The sequence below is a fragment of the Sugiyamaella lignohabitans genome, chromosome C, assembly GCF_001640025.1.
Source record: "Sugiyamaella lignohabitans strain CBS 10342 chromosome C, complete sequence".
NCBI classification, from domain to species: domain Eukaryota; kingdom Fungi; phylum Ascomycota; class Dipodascomycetes; order Dipodascales; family Trichomonascaceae; genus Sugiyamaella; species Sugiyamaella lignohabitans.
The window spans coordinates 2,109,944-2,129,967 of NC_031671.1; the positions used below are offsets into that span (position 1 = coordinate 2,109,944).

General features: G+C 44.1%; 7 protein-coding genes and 1 non-coding gene across 8 annotated transcripts; 5 read left to right on the plus strand and 3 right to left on the minus strand.

The window, feature by feature from the left end:
• Positions 1-266: 266 nt before the first annotated feature.
• On the minus strand, positions 267-1,373 carry SCS7 (fatty acid alpha-hydroxylase; the record flags this gene model as incomplete). The annotated part of the gene is made up of 1 exon (XM_018881434.1): positions 267-1,373. One exon carries the CDS (start codon positions 1,371-1,373, stop codon positions 267-269), a length of 1,107 nt encoding a protein of 368 aa, XP_018734027.1.
• A 966-nt stretch (positions 1,374-2,339) lies between these two features.
• On the plus strand, positions 2,340-2,426 carry AWJ20_4370 (the record flags this gene model as incomplete). Its single annotated transcript has 1 exon — positions 2,340-2,426. It is a non-coding gene; the product is annotated as a tRNA-Tyr (tRNA).
• An 864-nt stretch (positions 2,427-3,290) lies between these two features.
• AWJ20_4371 (Ornithine transporter of the mitochondrial inner membrane) lies at positions 3,291-4,004 on the plus strand (the record flags this gene model as incomplete). The annotated part of the gene is made up of 1 exon (XM_018881435.1): positions 3,291-4,004. One exon carries the CDS (start codon positions 3,291-3,293, stop codon positions 4,002-4,004), a length of 714 nt encoding a protein of 237 aa, XP_018734028.1.
• A 1,622-nt stretch (positions 4,005-5,626) lies between these two features.
• On the plus strand, positions 5,627-6,175 carry DAL5 (allantoate permease; the record flags this gene model as incomplete). Its single annotated transcript, XM_018881436.1, has 1 exon — positions 5,627-6,175. The coding sequence occupies one exon, from the start codon at positions 5,627-5,629 to the stop codon at positions 6,173-6,175; it is 549 nt and encodes a 182-aa protein (XP_018734029.1).
• A 444-nt stretch (positions 6,176-6,619) lies between these two features.
• Positions 6,620-7,426, plus strand: THI73 (Thi73p; the record flags this gene model as incomplete). Its single annotated transcript, XM_018881437.1, has 1 exon — positions 6,620-7,426. The coding sequence occupies one exon, from the start codon at positions 6,620-6,622 to the stop codon at positions 7,424-7,426; it is 807 nt and encodes a 268-aa protein (XP_018734030.1).
• A 1,978-nt stretch (positions 7,427-9,404) lies between these two features.
• On the plus strand, positions 9,405-10,655 carry AWJ20_4374 (uncharacterized protein; the record flags this gene model as incomplete). Its single annotated transcript, XM_018881438.1, has 1 exon — positions 9,405-10,655. One exon carries the CDS (start codon positions 9,405-9,407, stop codon positions 10,653-10,655), a length of 1,251 nt encoding a protein of 416 aa, XP_018734031.1.
• A 2,759-nt stretch (positions 10,656-13,414) lies between these two features.
• Positions 13,415-14,833, minus strand: AWJ20_4375 (NADH-ubiquinone oxidoreductase subunit, mitochondrial precursor; the record flags this gene model as incomplete). Its single annotated transcript, XM_018881439.1, has 1 exon — positions 13,415-14,833. The coding sequence occupies one exon, from the start codon at positions 14,831-14,833 to the stop codon at positions 13,415-13,417; it is 1,419 nt and encodes a 472-aa protein (XP_018734032.1).
• Positions 14,834-16,905: 2,072 nt separating this feature from the next.
• AWJ20_4376 (uncharacterized protein) lies at positions 16,906-18,909 on the minus strand (the record flags this gene model as incomplete). The annotated part of the gene is made up of 1 exon (XM_018881440.1): positions 16,906-18,909. One exon carries the CDS (start codon positions 18,907-18,909, stop codon positions 16,906-16,908), a length of 2,004 nt encoding a protein of 667 aa, XP_018734033.1.
• Between the last annotated feature and the right edge of the window lie 1,115 nt (positions 18,910-20,024).

Sequence of the window (20,024 nt, forward strand, 5' to 3'; positions counted from 1 at the left end):
GATCTAGGAAATTCCACCGAAGATCAATTTCACTTAAATCTATACTTTGAAATGTCATTTCTCTCCTAATAACCCCTATTTACTAGGAGAATATGGGATGGAGGTATTGCCTCCGGCGGCTGGGGCTCTGCCCCAGACCCCGTAGCTCCTCTCGCGTTGCTCAAGTCGAGCGTGGGGGTTTACACCATAGAATCCACATCTTTCCCAGTAACTCCTCTTGAAACAAGTATTACTTTTTATATACATTAACAGTCTATACGACGTTTCTATAACTTTTTGTCGGTATCTACCATCTCAGTACCAAATACGCGGTCCCAGAACTTCGAAGTAACGCCAAAACCCAGCTCGTAGTTCTTATAGTGATGGTCAAGATGGTTGGTCTTAATAGTCTTCATTACGCTGGGAAGCTTGGCGTGATGGAGAGAGTAGTGCGTGACATCATACAAAATATAACCCATAAAAGCACCGGCAAATACACTCTTGGCGTAATATTCAGCGAATACAATGTGTGCTAGTTTGTAAAGAGGAGTAGTCAAAATCACGAGCAGTGCAGGTGGCATGACCAAACGGAGCCCATCCATTGGCAAATAGTGGTGAACACCGTGAAGAAGGAAATGAAGGGTGAATGCCACTTGGTTATCAGGGAGATAGTGGTCCAAGTGAAACAAGAATCGATGCAAAATGTACTCTAAAAGAGTCCAAATGCACAAACCAAGAGTGTAGAAAACTACTACAAGTAATGGATGGAGACCCTCTAAAGCAAGTGAAATGCAGTATATATCAGCGGGGATCCAAATAATTGGAATCACAAACCAGGGAGTCTTGGTGAGAGGTTCAAGGAAGTTTCCAAAGATAGGAGCTGACCCTTTACCATAGTGACGTGGTTTATGGACTTGCTCAAGATAAAACTCTTTGGTGAACTTCCCAAATAAAACTTGCCATAGTAGTGGTTTGTTGAGGTCCAAAAATTTGTGTGTATTATAATCATTTGAAAAGTCAGTAGTAACTGTAAGCTCAGCCTCTGCATCATCGTCACCTCCCGAACTTGAAAATACAAATGATCTTCTATTGGAGTCAGTCAACAACTCGCGCTCTTCTTCCTCTGTAGCAAGGATAGCAACCAAATAATCATCATCCATCATCTCATAAGCGGACTCAGAGTGAGCGTGTGATTCGATATCAGCCATGATTTTTGTAATATCGTGATGAGGATAGTCTCTAATCAAGTCAGCACCACCGGGATGAGCTTCAACAAAGTCGGTAACATCATAGACCTTTCGATTATTTAGAGTTACCAGAACATGTGAAGAACTTTTTCGTTGAGCCTCGAGCTCGGCCTTGGTTATGAATGGAAGTGATTTAGCAGTGGCCATAGTGGATATTTGTTTGTTGAGTGTTTGAATTATTTTCTTTTCGTATTAAAAGGTTAAAAAAAAAAACTGATAGATCCAGTAAAGACAAAACAGGTGACTTTGTTGCTTGTGGTCTGCCTGGTCAAGAGTGGTAATATCGGATCGCGTTGGGTGATAAGTTTGTTTATGCCGAGAATCCGATTTCGCGACAAAAATTAATTAACGGGAATAAACCGGTCTAAAAAACTGATCTGTGGATTGGCTGAGTTCAAAGCTTCAAAGCAGGCGTTTCCAGCAGTCTCGGAAACAATAAATAACAAAATAAATAATAAAAATCGGGAAAGCAAGATTTGTTTATGACGTGAGGTTTAAAACATGTGAGTTTATTTTTAAACCCGAGCTAAACGATAGCCGCGATGAAATTTTCAGCCCCTTAATCAACGTATCTGCCGATAAGTCAACCCCAACCCTGTCAGAGAGCTCAGGGGTAATGTGCCTTAAAAGACTGTCTTCTCGAGCTCGATTCAGAGAGCCAGTAACCTTGAATATGTTAAAATTGCTAGTAGTTGAAAATAAGTCGATGCAACTGAGTTTCACAGTCAATTTGTTCAGATTGATTTGCAATTTACGTTCAAAATGCCAGCCAAAGCACCAATAATTCGTCATTCCGAAGCTATGTAATAGCAAAGCCGTCGTATACCGTATTAAGATATCAAAGAGAAGCCACTTTACTATTTATTGAGTTAGCAAACTTCTATGAAAAAGGGGGGACGAGGCGTACCTACTCGAGCGCAGCGAGAGGAGCCGCGGGGTCTGAGGCGGAGCCCCAGCCGCCGGAGGCAGGCTCTGTTATACCCAGAATCACGCCTTAGAAGGCTAGGCTCTTAGTTATGGATAAAATTATGGTCTAGGAGAAGTTATGTGCCAATATTCGAGAATTTAGAGCGTTGCGTGATAACAGAGCAGAACCACAACTCAACTAAAGTTCTCCCGGTAGCTTAGCTGGTTTAAAGCGCAAGACTGTAAAGTTTAAAAGTTATCTTGAGATCGGGCGTTCGACTCGCCCCCGGGAGATTTTTTTGAGAATTCTCTTTTTGCATTCGCTCGTCTGTCTAGACGAGTAAACACCTTTTTTTTTTTTTTTAATTTGACGTGTTCCCGTAAAACCTCCGTCGGTTAACTATTAATTTAGGATTTTGAGAAGTCCGTAGACGTTTCGACTCTATAATTAACCTTCAAGAGCCGGCCCATCCGCTCGTCCTAAATGCGGCTTCTGAACCTCGAACTTTTCAGAGAGATTTGACAAGAAGTATAACATCAGGATAGATTAAATAAATATTTTAATTGTTTAATTGAACTACAACGATTCTGGGTAAGATACTAGACGAGGTAGGAGACAATATACACTCCCATCGCCAAGAACACCAAACACTTGCAAAATTAAATTATATCAATGACTTCCTCTTCAACTCAAATCTCCCCTCGTCGTTATCGACTATACTCATCGTAATATGATATCATCAGTATCCAGGTATCAAACTCAATTAATTACGTTAAGCTTTCCTGATCCACGGCTGGGTGCAGACATGCTTATCTTGCAATGTCGATCAAATATTACTATCAGTTAATTATTTTTGATCACCAAATCAGATCTCACCAGTCCCGGATCACAGATAGACATTTTTTGATGTTCTCGTAAATGTATCATAAGAGGGTAATTAGAAGACCCGAAAAACCAAGAAATCAATAGAGATCAATAGAGTATACTCCCAGTAGTTGCTCAACTCATTGAAGTCACCAATAGCGACAGACCAATAGATCATAGACCAATATACAATACTTGACCAATAGACAAGAACAAACGCTTGAGAATTCAAGGATCCAAGCAAAAGCAAGAAAACAAAGAATATACCAGTGATCTGGACTGGAACAGATAAAATGGCGAGTGAAAACGTCCAAATCACCAACACGATCAAAGAGATCTCTCTGGGGAGCGATACCGAGCACCGCAAGTTGGTGAAACTACCACAGGCATTAATACCGTACCGACTGGCGATATGTTCATATGGAGCAGCAATGATAGCAACTACAGTGGGGTTTCCATTAGATTCAGTTAAAACTCGGTTACAGACACATAAATTCAAAAGTGCATGGCAATGTATAGTAGATACAGAACGGCATGAAGGAATTCGAGGATTCTACAGAGGATTAACAGCTCCATTACTGTCGTCCAGCGCAGTGCGGTCAATTAGCATTACTATTTATTCTAAATGTGTTCCAATACTGTCCAACATGTGCTTCTCACTATACTCAGCACCGAAATCCAAGGATACCATGGCAGCCACCATTGACTGGATGCTGCGAACAAGTCCCATTACATTCGGAGCCGGAGCTATTGCTGGATCAGTGTGTTCAATCATCTCCTGTCCCTTCGAATTCACGAAACTGGCTTCACAAATCGAAGTCCTCGTCCGACGCAACCAACTGGCCACACTGGCGACCTCCACCACCACTTCACAAACCCAGCTACATACACCGGTCGAACCCGCCAAACTGAAACCAAAAGGGTCCTTCGAAGTAGCCAGCGAACTCATCAAAAAAGGCGGCGTCGCATCACTCTACGGAGGCTACCGCTACCATATCTGTAAGTAACTTTCCACCAGGGGAGAGGGAGGGAGGGGGGGACCAGCCTCCGGCGGCTGGGGCTACGCCCCAGACCCCGTTGCTCCTGCTTCGCAGGAGACTGCTGGGACCGTGTACACGCCCGACTCGAGCGTAGCGAGAGGAGCAGTGGGGTCTGGGGCGCAGCCCCAGCCGCCGGAGGCAGGCCCCACCCCCCTCACCTGGGGTGCCTGTCGATACCGGGAGATGCCAGGCACAGCGCGCGTATCAACTGCTCCCCACTGCGGGATGCAGGGCCCCACTACCCCGCCGCCTAGCGCCGGGACGTCAATGTACCCCATACTGTGATAAGGCACAGTACCCCTCTGTCGTCAGAACTGTGGCCTTAAGAGTAGTACTAGTACTGTTCAAGTCACTGGTGGTGTAGTGAGCCCTGCTACAGGAGTAGCCGGTCATTGAGTGCGGTGAGGAGGCCAGCGAGCGAGAAAACTAACCCCACTCTAGTCCGGGATATTATCGGGTCCGGACTATACTTCACCGTTTATGAGAACGCTAAAGTAGCGATTTCCAACCTACTGCAGTCGGATAAACCACACCCTGTATCAATAGCCATTGGCGGGGCCATGGCCGGAACCATCTGCTGGATCGCGGTGTACCCACTGGACACGTATAAAGGCATTGTCCAGCGCGACATATATGCTGCCAGTATCAATGCGTCGAGCGTGCGAACCAAAAAGCCCATCCGGTTCTCATCAATGTTTCACCGGCGCATGTATCGTGGACTGGGGCTGTCGATAGCCCGCACCAGCATCATCGGCATGACGTTTTTCTCCTGCTACGAGCAGATGATCAAATGGATCTGATCTGCCAGCACTCTCCGCAATGATTCGCTCGACGTTGACGCCGATGCGTGGGGAAATTTAAACTCTGTAGCAATAGCCATTCACGCATTACCGCACCCGGAGAAGGGGGAAGGGGGTCGGCCTCCGGCGGCTGGGGCTGCGCCCCAGACCCCACTGCTCCTCTCGCTACGCTCGAGTCGGGCGTACACGGTCCCAAGAGGCCAGGCGACCCCCACCACGCTTGCTCGCTTCGCGAGCAACAACGGGTCCGGGCAGCGCCCGGCCGCCGGAGGCAGCACCCCCTCCAGCAGTAGCGTGGGGTGTCTGGGGTTCCCCCCGCCATGGCCCCTAAACTGGTGTATGCAGATGTACCGTGCTTAGTTGCATTATCGGCTATTGCATGCCGGATTGGCAGCGATCGCTACAATGTGGTAGAGGGGTCACGCTTGATGAAAAGTGCGGGGACAGGCGGTTCCGCTATTTGACGGTAATGGAGATGATTCAAAGTGCTGATCTTTCGCTCAATGTCTCATTTCTGATTGATCTGACCTGATCTGACCTGATTTGTCGCTTGTTTGAATGGAAAAATAAATAAATCCCTGGCCCACCATGTCTCTCTTTCTGAAACCTATAAAACCATCGCAGGTTCTTCATCATCTTTGGCTTCTTTCTTTTTTTTTTCTTTCACTATCACATTTCACTGGTAAATTGATAACTTGAACTTCATCTTGGGTCGTGTGTATCTTCTCTTGACAGACAGGATCCCAGATTGTCAACCAAGAATTAAGTTTTCAAAGTGATTGAAGTATAATGTCTACAATGAAACAGCAAGAATCATATGTCGAACGAGTTGACACCAACGATGTCATGGATATCGAAATGTCCAAGTCCATTGATATTCGTGGATTGGACGAGGCACAAAGAATCATTGGTCATGGCGAGCTACACGATCTCAATGTCACTGAAGAGGAAATGAGGAAAGTCGTTCGCAAGACCGATTGGGCCATTCTGCCCTACCTGGCGGTATGTTATATGTTCTACTATATCGACAAGACCACCCTGTCATACTCGGCCATCTTCGGCATGAAAGAAGACCTGAATCTGGTGGGCACCGAGTACAGCTGGCTGTCCTCGGTCTTCTATTTCGGGTACCTTTTCTGGGCCATTCCCACGAACTACTTTCTCCTTCGACTTCCTGTCGGCAAATACTTGGGTTTCAACATCATGCTATGGGGCGTCTTCCTCATGCTCCAAGCTGCTTGCAAGAGCTTTGCCAGTCTAACAGTTCTCCGAGTTCTCGGCGGAGCAGTCGAAGCCACTGCCGACCCTGCTTTCATGCTCATTACTTCCATGTGGTAAGTACACTTCCCGGGTGACCCCTGCCTCCGGCGGCTGGGGCTGTGCCCCAGACCCCCAGGCTCCTCTCGCTTCGCTCGAGTCGTTCCGTATACAGACCCCACTCGCTCCGCGAAGCGGAGTATAACCAGGGTCTGGGGCGGATCCCCAGCCGCCGGAGACAGGTCTCCGGCCCCCCTGAGACCGATTAGGCAGGTGGGGCCGGGCCGCGCATAACCGTTATTTCCCAGGGGGATCAGCTTTCTAACTGTGGGGTTTAGGTATACTCGTAAGGAGCAGCCCGTGAGAATTGGTTTATGGTATACTGCTAATGGTTTGGGTATTGCCGCCGGTGGTTTGATTGGGTATGGTATTGGTCATATTCCGTCGACCCATGTGGCTTCTTGGAGGTATGAGTTTATTATTGTTGGAGCCTGTTCTTTCTTGTGGGGTCTGTTGATGTACTTTATGCTTCCCAATTCTCCCGTTGATAACAAAATCTTTACTGAGAGAGAGAAGCAGATTATTATTTTCCGTCTTAAGGATAATCTAACCGGTATTGAAACTAAAGTGTTCAAATGGAGCCAAGTTAAGGAAGTGTTTTTCGATCCAAAGACGTATTTCTTCTTCCTCATTAGTTTCTTCGGTAACATTCCCAACGGCGGTCTTTCCAACTTCGGTACCCTGATTATTCAAGGTTTCGGTTTCTCTACTTTAGTCACTACTCTTATGCAGATTCCCAATGGTGCAGTCATTTCCGGATCTATTCTGTTAGCTGTGTTTTTGAATAACAGATTTAAGAACCGTCGTGTGCTGTTTGCTGTTCTGTTTATTATTCCCAACATAGTCGGTGCTTTTGGTCTGTACTTTATTCACGACAGTCACCGAATCGGCAGACTCATCTGTTACTACCTGACTGGTCCTTATAACGCAGCGTTTGTGCTACTGCTATCGGTGACCACTGCCAATACTGCCGGCCATACTAAGAAGGTCATGACCAATGCCATTCTGTTCATGGGGGTCTGTGTAGGAAATATTGCTGGTCCATTTTTCTACAAGACCGACCAAGCTCCTAAATACCCTCTTGGCATGGGTTCTCTCATCTTCTCCAATATTTCTGAGGCCGTGCTCATTGCCGTGTTGGGTCTACATCTCTACAGACAAAACAAGAAACGCGACAGAGACTATCCTGCTCAGGAACTCGACCATGATGGAACTGGTGCTTTCTTGGATCTGACTGATATCCAGAATAAGAACTTCAGATACATCTACTAGTTTGTGTATTATATTATATTATCTTTTTTTGTAATGACCTGTTTTCAATACATCTTCTGTTTCCACCGCATCTTCTTCTACGGGCACATGCCTCCGGCGGCTGGGGCTGCGCCCCAGACCCCCGGCTCCTCTCGCTTCGCTCGAGTAGGGCTTCGGGAGAGGGGGGTGTTCAGGGTCGGTGGATGCCTCCGGTAGCTGGGGCTACACCTTAGACCCCACTGCTCCTCTCGCTTCACTCGAGTTGAGCTTCGGGAACCGGAATATCTTATTTCGATCCAGAAAAATCAATTGTGAGAGCTTCGTGCTGGCAAAAGCAGGTTACTTTACAAGTTTGACTGCTAGCTCCAGCTTCTGCTTCTCTGCTAGCTCCACTTCTACTTTCGATTCTACAGCAACAGAATATAGAATTAAAGAGCAATCTTTTTCGTCGAACAACAGAATAAACCGACGAGAACCTCGCATTCTTCATTCCACCTGGTTTCTACTCAACCGAATACCAGCGAGTAGAGCGAGTCAACGAGCCAAACCATTCTACCGTGGAACGACGGAACCTGGTTTGTTTTCACAGCTGTTGACGTCTTCGACCAGATTACAGCATTGTGCACTTAGTTTTTGATAATCTCTGAAACAAACTCATCTGATTTAAACAAATCTAGATCATGAAATAAATAATGATATCACGATGTCGGAATAAACCAATTATATAAATCCGAGCTTCACCGCACTCGTTTCCACCACAACCCAGTCTCTCAGCCGGTGTGGGGACCACACGCTCGACTCGAGCGAAGCGAGAGGAGCCGGGGGGTCTGGGGCGCAGCCCCAGCCGCCGGAGGCAAACCTACCCCCTGAAACTTGCACAGAACATTACCCCTGAGCACGGGTCCCGAGATGGCCCATGCCGCTAGCCCAAAGGGGCAAACAGTAAGCAAACAAAGGGTTAGGGTTCTGTTTGGGAGGATTGGGTTAGCGAGGAGGTGCTATTATTAGGTTGGTCGGTCGCGGTGCAGCCGTATAGTTAAAAAATTGCTGATCCTGGCTATGGTTGTTTGGGCGGGAGACGAATGCAGTATAATTCGCAATTGTTGAAAACAAGCTATTCCTGGTAGCGCCGGACGTGCTAGTACAAGAAGGTTTGGTGAACCGACAGTTTGTTTTTTAGTGTTTATTTTTGCGAGCAGACCTGCTGACACGGCATTTTAATTATTTTTTTGTGTACGATAGCTTATCTACGAGGTAGATACTGAGTGAGACCCATCCAACCGTTGATAGACGCCAGAACCCACTACCTGAGGGTCCTATTGATCGACTGATTTACACGAGGTTGGCTGCTTGACTGCTGCACAAACAAATTTGTTGCAACTTGGCTTGAGTGAAATTTAAATTTAGAGGTTCAGTTTATTAGAAACTGGGGTACTCTGAAGAAGTTACAGTAATAAGACGAGGGTTTCTCTAGTTTTGAGTAGAGAGTGGTAGTTCGATAAGAGTCTTATTGTAAAGTTTTCATTTGCAGTGTCGACCCTAGAGTTTGATTACTTGAAGTTAAGCTGGAATATCTGGTGTAGAATCATTTGACTATCTTTAGAATATCTTTAGAATATCTTTGGATTATCTGGATTACAGTATAGTAGACGACTAGACGACGAGGCTTCTGAATATTGGAGATTGAATTACTAGTCGGCAACATACTACTAGACTAGACTACAGTACTACTAGATAGCTAGACTACAATACTACAAGACAACTAGACTGCGACTGCGACTGCGACTGCTAGACTGTTTGGAAGACTACTTGAGTACAGGATAAAGTGCTTGAGAATAGTACTATAACTCTTCAACTCTACAATACTGCCACAACTCTGGAATAAGCAGTTTTGGAATTCTATTTTTGGATCTATTCAAAAATCGACACACTATCAGGGTTTCCAATTACACATAATTCACAAGACAGAAGTGTCATCATATTCAGTAAGAGCTAAAAAATGACATCCTTCACTCATAGACCACACTCTGTCAAGACTGAAATGCTGATATCATCACTGCTATTAGCGACGTATGCCACTGTAGGATGTGCAGCTGCTGAACTAATGGCTGGTGATGTCACCGCAGTGATCTCACTACCTACACAACATCAAACAGGAGTACTCGACAGTTTAGCTATGCCTCTGGAGACCGGTGACAAAGCCCAGTTTGCCATTCAGATTCAAGACGTAAATAATCAAGTGCTGGATCAGGTCGACGACGCCATTAAAGTGGCAGTACCTTCAGTACTACCAACCAATATTCAAAAGAGAGCAGATACACCAGCTGTAGTAGCGTCGATTTCCGGCAATGGACAATCGGATACAAATCCTGCCCCGACGGCTTCACAAACCAATTCTGGCCCACCAGCCATGCCTTCTCTGAAGTCTACTGGTGTGCCTACACCTACAGTCACTGTTCCACCATTAGGAAATAATCCATTTATTAACGAGTCGAATCTTCCAGAAGGTACAGTATTTATTGCAGTTGGTGCTATTCTTGGAGGAATTGCTGCTGCTTTGGTTGCTTGGAGAATCGTAGCTGCTGTTGAACTGAGAAATTCTCTTAAACGAAGTGAAGCAGCTGCTTTGTTGGCTGAGCAAGCCGAGCACAAAGTTCCTATTTTCAGTGCTGTCAACGCTGGAAAACGAGCTGGCCGTGATTCTTTCAATCCCAACTTGTCTTCAGAAAATCTTGCATTTGGTCCTAGCAACCGTAATACGATGATGTCGGGCCACAGTCTGTTCTTCTCTCCCACGACTGAGGTCATGAACATGGGTAAAGAGAGTGGTGGTACCAACAGTTTAGGCGGCTCCGTTGGCATTGGAGGTCTCAGTAGCTCCGGAACTGGTGGTGGTTCGATGACAAGTAACCTTGGAGTCATGCCTGCACCTACTACCCGTTCCAGTGTGTATTTGCCATCCGGATACTATGGTGTTGGTAGTGCTCCAGGAGGAGGTGCAGGAAGTGCCGGTTCATTCACATCCCGTTCAGTCAGACCCACGTCCATGGCACCACGAGAAAGCATGTACGGACCAGGGTCTGTGGCCATGGATCAAATGTCCGAACGCCATAGCACCTACGACCGACACAGTACTTACGACCGCCAGAGCACCTACGGTCCTATCCAACCTCGTACCAACCCCAACAATCGTGCTCCTAGTGCGTATCTGGACGACTTGCTTGCCCAAGACGAAGATGACGATGAATAGGTACCCGTTATATATATTAATGCATAGATCCACCAGTGTCTAGTCTGCCTCCGGCTACTGGGGCTCTGCCCCAGACAAACCGTGGCTCCTCTCGCTGCGCTCGAGCCGTTTGCTCGGGGTTCCAGTCAGCTTTTCGTCTCTCTACCAATCTTCCTATCTTGAGAACAAATAAAACGTATTCAAAGACAACGATCACCAACTCAGGATGCCAGAGTGAATGTGGCATTTCTCTTGTCTACACTCGTCACACTGAGTTCTTTATACCTGATAAACACGGTAAGGAGAGACGACTGCCTCCAATCAACTTAAATATGCAAAAGCTGGAGCGGCAGGTTAGGCCAAAGCTTGATCTAGGGCGTTTCCAATTCCCAGTGAATGGGGATCAATTGATGATTAAAGCGATGGAAAGTCAGTATCCTATCCTATCATAAGGAGTTCACCACAGTGAATGGAACTTTTGCCACGCTTCGATGTTACCCGAAGTGTGTGAGAAATCTTTTGTCTGCCGAAAAATTGGCATTTGAGAAGCCAACCGATGTTCAAGGAAGTACTACTCCCCATCTATACAAGGTATTAAATGAAGGTGAAATCAATATCATTATAACCGAACGTATGAATAACTACATTCCTATCATCGATTTTATGGGAAGATTGGGAAGTGAGCTCAAACGTCCGGATATCTCAGTTGAAGAAGAGGTCAAGGTTCGTCGAGATCTACAGCTTTTGTATAAAACGGTCAAAGAGAACTACCAACACATACATGTGGGCGTATTCCACAAATATGGCAGAAAAGATGGTATTATGGTTCGTGCTGCTGATGATGTTGTACTCACGAATTTCCAGTATAGTTTTACAAAAGTTGGTGAAAATGTTGACTTTTCAGTTGACTGGGAAAAATTGAAATTGCTGTTTAAGACAGTTGAGAACCACCCGAAGGAAGAGCCTCGAAAAAGGAGAAAAAGAAGATGTTTTTATTAAAGAGTGTTGGATCATTGTTATCAGTTTTTAATCAGTATATTGGTGGGTCATTAATTTCTGAGGAATGGCGACGAGCGTGAATGGACAAGACTGGAGGGGTGGTGGCTGGTCTTCACATGCCGTCAAAGTCTATCTTCAACTACATCTAGAAGATGTTATTCACAATTGGCACCGTAACGGCTTGGTTTGAATTGAGACGGTCGGTGGCTACGGATATAATGCAAGGGAAGTAAGGAGATATGAATCAAGAGCTCTCTTTATTGATAGTTTTAATGCCCGATTGAACAGCGTCAGGGAAGAAGTCTATCAGTATTATTTTAGCTCAGATTATGCCGAAAATGATCTGGCCCGGAGAAACTCCTCCGTTCCGTCAGAGTTCAAGTCTTATGACACAGATGAATTACTCCCAAGTATATTTTTGACCATCTTTGTTTTAGGACCGTTGTTTACTTCTGAAGGTAGTAAATATGACATCAGTTATTATGAGTCGTACTTCGTGGACAAATTTACGCATCTCAACAAAAGGCTGTATTTTTTTTCGTGGATGTAATCTTGATTGATTCCATCCACTCAATGAAGGACATAGATTTATCGGATTATGAGGATGAGGATGATACAATAGTGGGATTAATTTATTTTCAATCTAGGTCTGATCTGAATTTATGCTATGGTAGTCCACATTGGTATCAGGTAGTGGATGAGCTTCGGTTTCTTCTATTAAATTCCAATCTTACTCATTGCATAGTATCCAGATTTTATGAAACACTCTTCATTGATATCATTGGATACAAGGATGGTCGGCTGAATTACGATATATTCCGGCTTAATCACGACTCTACGGAACCTACAGTCAGACGCGCGATAGCAGCTTGTTTAGCATACTGGTCAAATGAAGAAGATCCTGTCAAACGGGGTAAGTCCATTGTAATGGAGCTTAAGATGGAGCCGAATCCGTATTCAATTCTTCTTGCCGACCATGCCATGGAGGTTTCCGCGGTTAATATCATACGAAGTTAAAAAACAATCAAGCGAGCTTATTTTTATAATCTAGAACATAAGAATGATTTTTACTTATCTACAGATGGATTGACCCTCATACATTAAGAGCGGAAGTTGCTGATATACTTGTAGCTGGCTTTTCCTGTGTTTTGTACTTGAAAGTTTCCTGCCAGCGACTTGAGCATCATATTAATAATTGAAGTCCATGAATCCTTTCTAGCTCTCAAAGCGTCTTAACCTATTCCTAGTCATCAACCCAATCCTATTCCTTCAAAGCCATAATGACATTGATATCCCCTTTTTATTTATCGATGAGGAATAATTTCAAATAGTCCAGATGGTTAGGATAACATTTTGCAATCACGCATCTAGCAATCTCTTTAAAGGTAGCCACAGCCTTTTCTCTAATGATCAATTCATCTCTATAGATGGGGATATACACTATAGTAGATTGAGCATTGGTTGTTTTTATTTTCGAGCTAACTTCAAGTTGACTTGGCGTGAAATTAGTTTACATAGCACGGTTATTAGAAATGAAGAAATTAGTGTGAGGGCTTTTTTTAAACTTCTTCGTTCGAACCCAGCTCGACCCAGATGGCTCCTGAATCCCCGTATAAAGAGGACTCCCGATTCTCGACTCGAACGAAGCGAGAGAAGCCGAGGGGGAGGGGGGGAGCTGGACTTGCGCCCCAGCCGCCGGAGGCATCCGACCCCGGGAAACAGAGTAGCATTGGGAGAGTAAAGTAAAAAGTGCGTTTAGATTATTACAGACATGTCTACATTTATCGGTCGACCTCTCCGAATACCAAGTCCATGGTACCAATGATGGCAACAGCGTCTGGTAGGAAATGCTCGCGGGAGATGTGGTCGAATGCAGCCAAGTGGGCAAAACCGGGGGCTCTGATTTTGCATCTATAGGGGCGTTCAGAGCCGTCCGACACTACGTAGACACCCATTTCTCCCTTGGGGGCCTCGATGGCAGTGTATGTTTCGCCGGCAGGCACTGAGTAACCCTTGGTGAACAGTAAGAAGTGGTGAATCAGCGACTCCATATCTTCCTTCATTAAAGAACGAGGTGGAGGAGCGATCTTGTAATCCTCGACCTTGACAGGTCCAGCAGGCATCTGGTTGATACATTGCTCAATAATGCGCAAAGATTGACGGAACTCGGACATTCTGATTAAATAACGGTCGTAACAGTCACCATTAGTGCCTACAGGGACCTCGAAATCCACCAAGTCATATGCATCGTAGGGTTGGCTCTTACGGATATCCCATGGGATACCAGAACCTCTGAGCATGACTCCGGACAGCGAATAGTCAAGAGCGTCCTGAGCCGACACAACACCGACATTTTGTGTTCTCAGTTTCCACATTCTGTTGTCAGAAAGCAGTTCTTCAGTCTCATCGATCCTATCACCGAATTGAGTAGCCCACATGTATATATCGTCCAACAAACCGGCGGGCAAGTCTTGAGACACACCACCGGGTCGGACATATGCAGCGTGCAAACGAGCTCCTGAAACACGTTCATAGAACTCCATGAGCTTTTCTCTTTCTTCGAAACCCCACAAGAAAGGAGTCAGAGCTCCCACATCCATGGCGTGTGAAAGAATGGACATGAGATGGTTCAAAATACGAGTGATTTCGCCAAACATTGTACGGATGTATTTAGCACGAATTGGCACCTCGACATTGAGCAATTTCTCGACTGCCAATGCGAAAACTTGCTCATTGGTCATCATCGACACATAATCCAATCGATCGAAATATGGAAGCGCCTGAGTATATGTTTTGTATTCAATCAACTTTTCGGTACCACGGTGTAATAAACCAATGTGAGGGTCGGCACGGATGATTTCTTCACCCTTGAGTTCTAAAATTAATCGTAACACACCGTGAGCAGCTGGATGCTGGGGTCCAAAATTGACTGTGAAATGACGGATCTTCTTTTCACCGGTACCGCCAGTGGCTTCAGCGACTTGTAAATCCTCGGTAATAATGGTCTTGCCAAAGTTGGGGTCCAAAGGAGCTCCAATGGGGTTACCATATTTACGAGCATTGGCTGCCAAATCTTGAACTGCTTTTTGACTTGCCAACGACGAGTGAATATGACGCTGAGCAATGCCTGACGAAGTAGCGGCCTTGAACAGTCTCTTACCAGCAACTGGTCGCAGTGTAGACCACGAACTTCTCAGCATTTTATATTTTTTTTTCTTCCCTCTTGGACTGGTGGAATTATGGAGCTATCTCTTTTGCAAAGCTGAAGCTAGACAAAGTTGTGGTGCGGACAACTACAATAACAACGACAATTCAAAGGAATGGGTTCACTGTTCAAACTTTTGTCAAAATGCTACTCCCATCTGCCAAATCGTACTTTGACGCGGCCAAACTTCATCGAACCCTCTGCCAATCAGCGAGGAGATATTTTTTATACATCTACCCTTGACCTTCCACCGTGTACTGAATAGTTATGCGTCTAACGGACGGTATTTGGGATGGGGGGAGTATGCCTCCGGCGGCTGAGGCTGCACCCCGCCCCGCGGCTCCTCTCGCTCCGGTCGAGTCGGGCCTCAAGACGGGTGTCTTGTATGGGTTCGGTGGCTATTTACCCGATTTCTGGCTCAAAAACTTACAATTGCTGAATTGTGGAGCAGAGTAGTTTGAAATGTTCTGACACATTTTTCAACTCAGTTATAATTCTTGTGTGCTCACATGACCATAAAAAATATCGACATCTCATTCGCATTGGATAAACTTATATACACCTATCACATCTATGCAATTGACTATTCAGCCCGGAGCCAGAACTGTCTGGGTCCAGTGTTTCAAAACTGTCAGCATGTCAATAACACTTATTGCAAACTATTTAGATAATTAGAGCTCCGATATTAAAACTGATTCTGAATGTTAAAATTAATGCGGTATCCAATCTACATTACTGTAGCACGAGACCGGCCTGAAACTAGTTAAAGTGATAATCCTGAGGCTGAAAACTATCGGGTAAGCAAGTGTTATCTAGGAGCTGAAAAAGAAATTGACGGTTGAATGGAGGCAGGACTATAATAACGATCATCAGATATGATCATCGAACTATTTAGTTCCCCGCACGATCGAGGCGGTCACGGACTACGATATCAGACTTGACTTTGCTCGATTGAACGGGACTCCTATCAGCAGAGTCATATAATCCTCAAATTATCCATTATAGTTTAGCGACCGTCAGGTACACCACTGTTAGTCCTTGGCTGCCAAGCATGGGGATCGATATCATTATCAAGCAGTTGTCATTCTCAGGTACAGAAACAGATGTTAGCTACTTCTTTCAGTAGTAACGCATGTTAATCTGACAGCTAGCCACATTAAGCCATGTTTAAGTAAAGTAAGCAATATATCATACTGCATATTCAACGGCGGTAAGGCAGAAACCCGCTACCGGTTGTCATGTGTGATTGGCTGCATGCACATTTGTATTAAAAACCAGCTATCTTCAACCTTTCATAAATATCCCATCGTATCAAGATCTCATTCTCGGACTTGTTTTCTTTATATAATTTTTTGCTCCTAATACGTTTGAGCATGATTTGATTTGAATAATACCCCATAACGACTTTGTATGATGTCGTTTTACTGACCTCGTTTTTGTGGCATTTTATTTGTGACTTTGCATACCGGCATGATTCGCCGAAAAAGATAAGGGGTAGAGCTGTCAGGTCCAATACAACTACAATCAGAAAACAACTTTGAACGATTGTTTGGTGATAACTTTACTGGACTGATAGTGTGCTGTGTTGAATAGAAAAAAACAAGGAGTGTGGATGTGAGATGTGTGAGATGGTCGAAGTGCCTGAGGATGTGTGAGAAGTTGGAGGAGAATTGGATGTATGAAGCAGACATGGTCATCAATACCACGCTCATTTGATACTAATTAGATGATCTCAATCAAATTATAGTATGGGATGAAGCATGTTCGTATACTGTTTTATTATGAACTTTCATTTACTATCTCATATATATTAACATTGGTTGCTATGAATGGTAAAAAAAAACAAATCGGGCTTATACCCCTATTGATACAAAAATGAGTTTCCAAAGCAAAAACAGAGAAAAAAAAAAGACAAAAAATAACCAAAACGCCTTAGTAAAATACCGGAAAAGGCCAATAAGCAATAAAAATAAATAAATTCAACCACAATTAATACCATATCAACAGAACTGATCTTGGCAAGCTTTGCAAGCAAGTACTAGGTAACACCCCAAGCTCTTATACTTTCTAGGATCCCAAAGACTTGATGGGTTTCTTATCTTCGTCGGCTGGGTCATCCTCCCTATTAGTCATTTTACGGACTCGACGAGATCGAAGAGTAGGATCGGAATTAGTATTCCTCCATGAATCAACTGCTCTTTGGATCAAACCACGTCGATTAACCAATTCAGGATTCAAGTATGCTAAACACCAACCAATGCAGTTGCATTCAGACTCATACTTCTGACGGTTACCTCTGTACTCTTCAGGTGGCACTGCTGCCCGCGGATAGATACAGTTGTCAGCTTTAAATTGTGGGTCCAGTTTAGAAATATCTACCGACTCGACGTCACATCTGATACAATATGTTGATCTGACTCGCTTGCGTGAATACTGGAATGAAATCCAATCAGTACCAGACTCATCCTTTTTGACGAATGTTGGAATGGTAGCAGGAATAGGTCCTGGCAATGAAGCCCGAGGACGTCGGATGCTTGATGTTGATTTAGATTTTACGATAGTTGGTGGAAATTTTGATTGTGATAGCGAATCGTATGTCAGAGAAAGGCTTCTGTCGCCTTTAAGGGAGATTGGTGTTTTAGAATTCACCAGTTTACCCTTTGAATTAGTCTGGAGCCTGAACGATGATACAGTTGGGGATTTTGCTTTCGACATTGCCTTCATTACCGAGTTTGTTACATGTCCGGGGAGAGAAAAGGTAGAAAACTCTTGAATGTTCCTCTGACCACTTGCTAGGTAATCGCTATCATTATCATTTTTGTCGTACGAGTTACCAGTAAATGGAGATGGTGAAGATGACAAAGGTGAAGTCAGTTCTTGGTTCAACGGGAGAACAACTCCTGGTGTCAAAGGTGACAGCGGGGAAGGAACGTTCTGTAGGTCTATGATACCAAACGAAGTATCGGTAGGAGACAGAGGAATGTCAACTGCAAGGGCAACAGAAGCTGCAACCAATGTAGATTGTGCTCGAGACTCGGAGACAGGTTCAGTGGAAGAAAATGGTTTGATATGAGAAAACTCCATTGACTGAGGAGTGGAACAGGCTTCATCAACGTTATGAGAAGATTCGTCAATATCAATCTCGTTACTAAAATTGTTATCCGAATTGTGAGCTGTTGTAACATCGTTATCACTCTCTTCCTCAAAAGGTGCTAACAATTCTTGATTTCCAATTTGAGGTGAAGATAATGTAAAATACTGTTGTTGAGCAATGTCAAGAGTTTGTGAAATAGAAGCGCTTTGAAGTAGAAGTGAGCTTCGACGAGATGAAGGACTGCTAGCGGCATTAGCAATGGTATTTGGAATATCTTCAATAAAAATCTGTTCCTCACAAGGAGAGATTAAACCATCAGAAGCTGCACCAGTACAGGACAACAGTATCGTCTCATCTTCTTGTAATAAAGACTCGAAGTTCAAAGTGGATTCGCCAATTCCATCACGCGAAGGAGTGTAGTAAAATGCGGAAGTACCGATGGAGGCATTAAATTGAAAACATGGTGACAAAGGTGACATGATACTTGAAGAAGCCGGGAGTGACGAAGGTAAAGAAGAAATCCCAATTTCCCTCGCAAGTGAATGCAGCGAGTCGTCAGGAACAGTTGATAGAGATGCAGAAGATGACGATGAGGTGGAGATAGATGGCGAAGTTAAATCTGGAGGTTCGGGCCAGACTCGGTAAACTCTGACATCATTTTCCGGTCCCCTTTTCAATGCAGCATCTGAAGTTGAAGTTGTATCAGTGCTAGGAATTGAATTGTGAATAGAGGTAGGAATCCAATTACAGGGCATGCCAGGAATGATACCTTGATTAAGAGGAAATGATTGTGCTACCGCAGCAGTGGCAGCGGCAGCAGCTGCTGCTATAGAGGAGGTAGCATTGGTCGATTGTAAAAAGGTTGCAAGGTTGTGATTAGAGTGATTTACAGGAATAGCAAAGTAGTCGTTGACGACAATAGGCTGACCGCAGTACTGGTCTTGTGCAGATTGACTTGACCTTTTATAATCCGTCATGACTTGGAATTGTTCAACCCGAAAAAGAATTACAACGCGAATGACTGAAGTGAACGACAATAATAGTCTACAAAAAATTCCAAAAAATTCGTAGAATATTCGGACGATAGTATAAAAAAAGATAGAAGGTAGACGAAAGGATAAAAATCTCAAAGTAAAAGAATAAAGTAATACAATGAGATGTAATGTGTTGCAATTCTTTTTACCAAAAAATAAAAAAGCAAATCACGAAAATTTATGAAAAAGCGACAGGTAACTTTTACTTTATTGTTCTGCCTCACCATAAATAGCCAAGAGCAGCCAAGACATAAATAACCAGGATATGTTATACCGTTGCTAGCTTAATTACCCCCAAAGAACAAGGCAAGATTACTCACTTGGATCATAGGTATACCAATACCAGGAAAGAGAGCAAGAATAAACTGAACTGAACAGTAAAGAGAGACACAACAATGTAACTCGTAGTGTTGAGAAGAACAACAGCAACCAAAACCAAGGGTTAGCAATGTTGGTGGTAGGTGAATAATTAAAAGTCGCGTATCCAGCTAACAGTTGTACAGAATTAGTATAAAGCAAAGGCTAATATATACTAAGAATCCTTAGGACAGAGCTGGCTGGTGATCTAGGTCAGAAGTTATAAAAAAAGTCGAGGTCTAATAAATTAATGAATGCGGGGCCGCATTTATTTTATAGAAAGGTCAGAAATATAGAACAATAGATACGGCCAAGCTCGAAGGCCCAAAAGCATACATATAATAGGAGCGACGGCCATAATTAGCATGCCGCAAAAAGTATATTACGGCCATCAATATAATTAATGATCCCTTATTCATGCAATTTCAATTAGTTTAGAGAGAAGCTCTACAGTTGAATCCCGGTGAATCTGCATTAGCGACATTACAACATTGCTTTTGACTTCATGTCAGAGCATTTACAGTGCATGCATGTTAAGTGGAGAACGTATAAAAAGCAAACATGGATCCTAGGTGAGATAAGCGTTAGATCAGATTGGATTTGCTTTTTACTGTTAAAAATGACACAGGAAACTGAAGCAGGTGGTGGGTAAGGGGTGAGTGGGGTTCTTAATAGGTGAAGTAAAGAGTGTGCACAGCTAA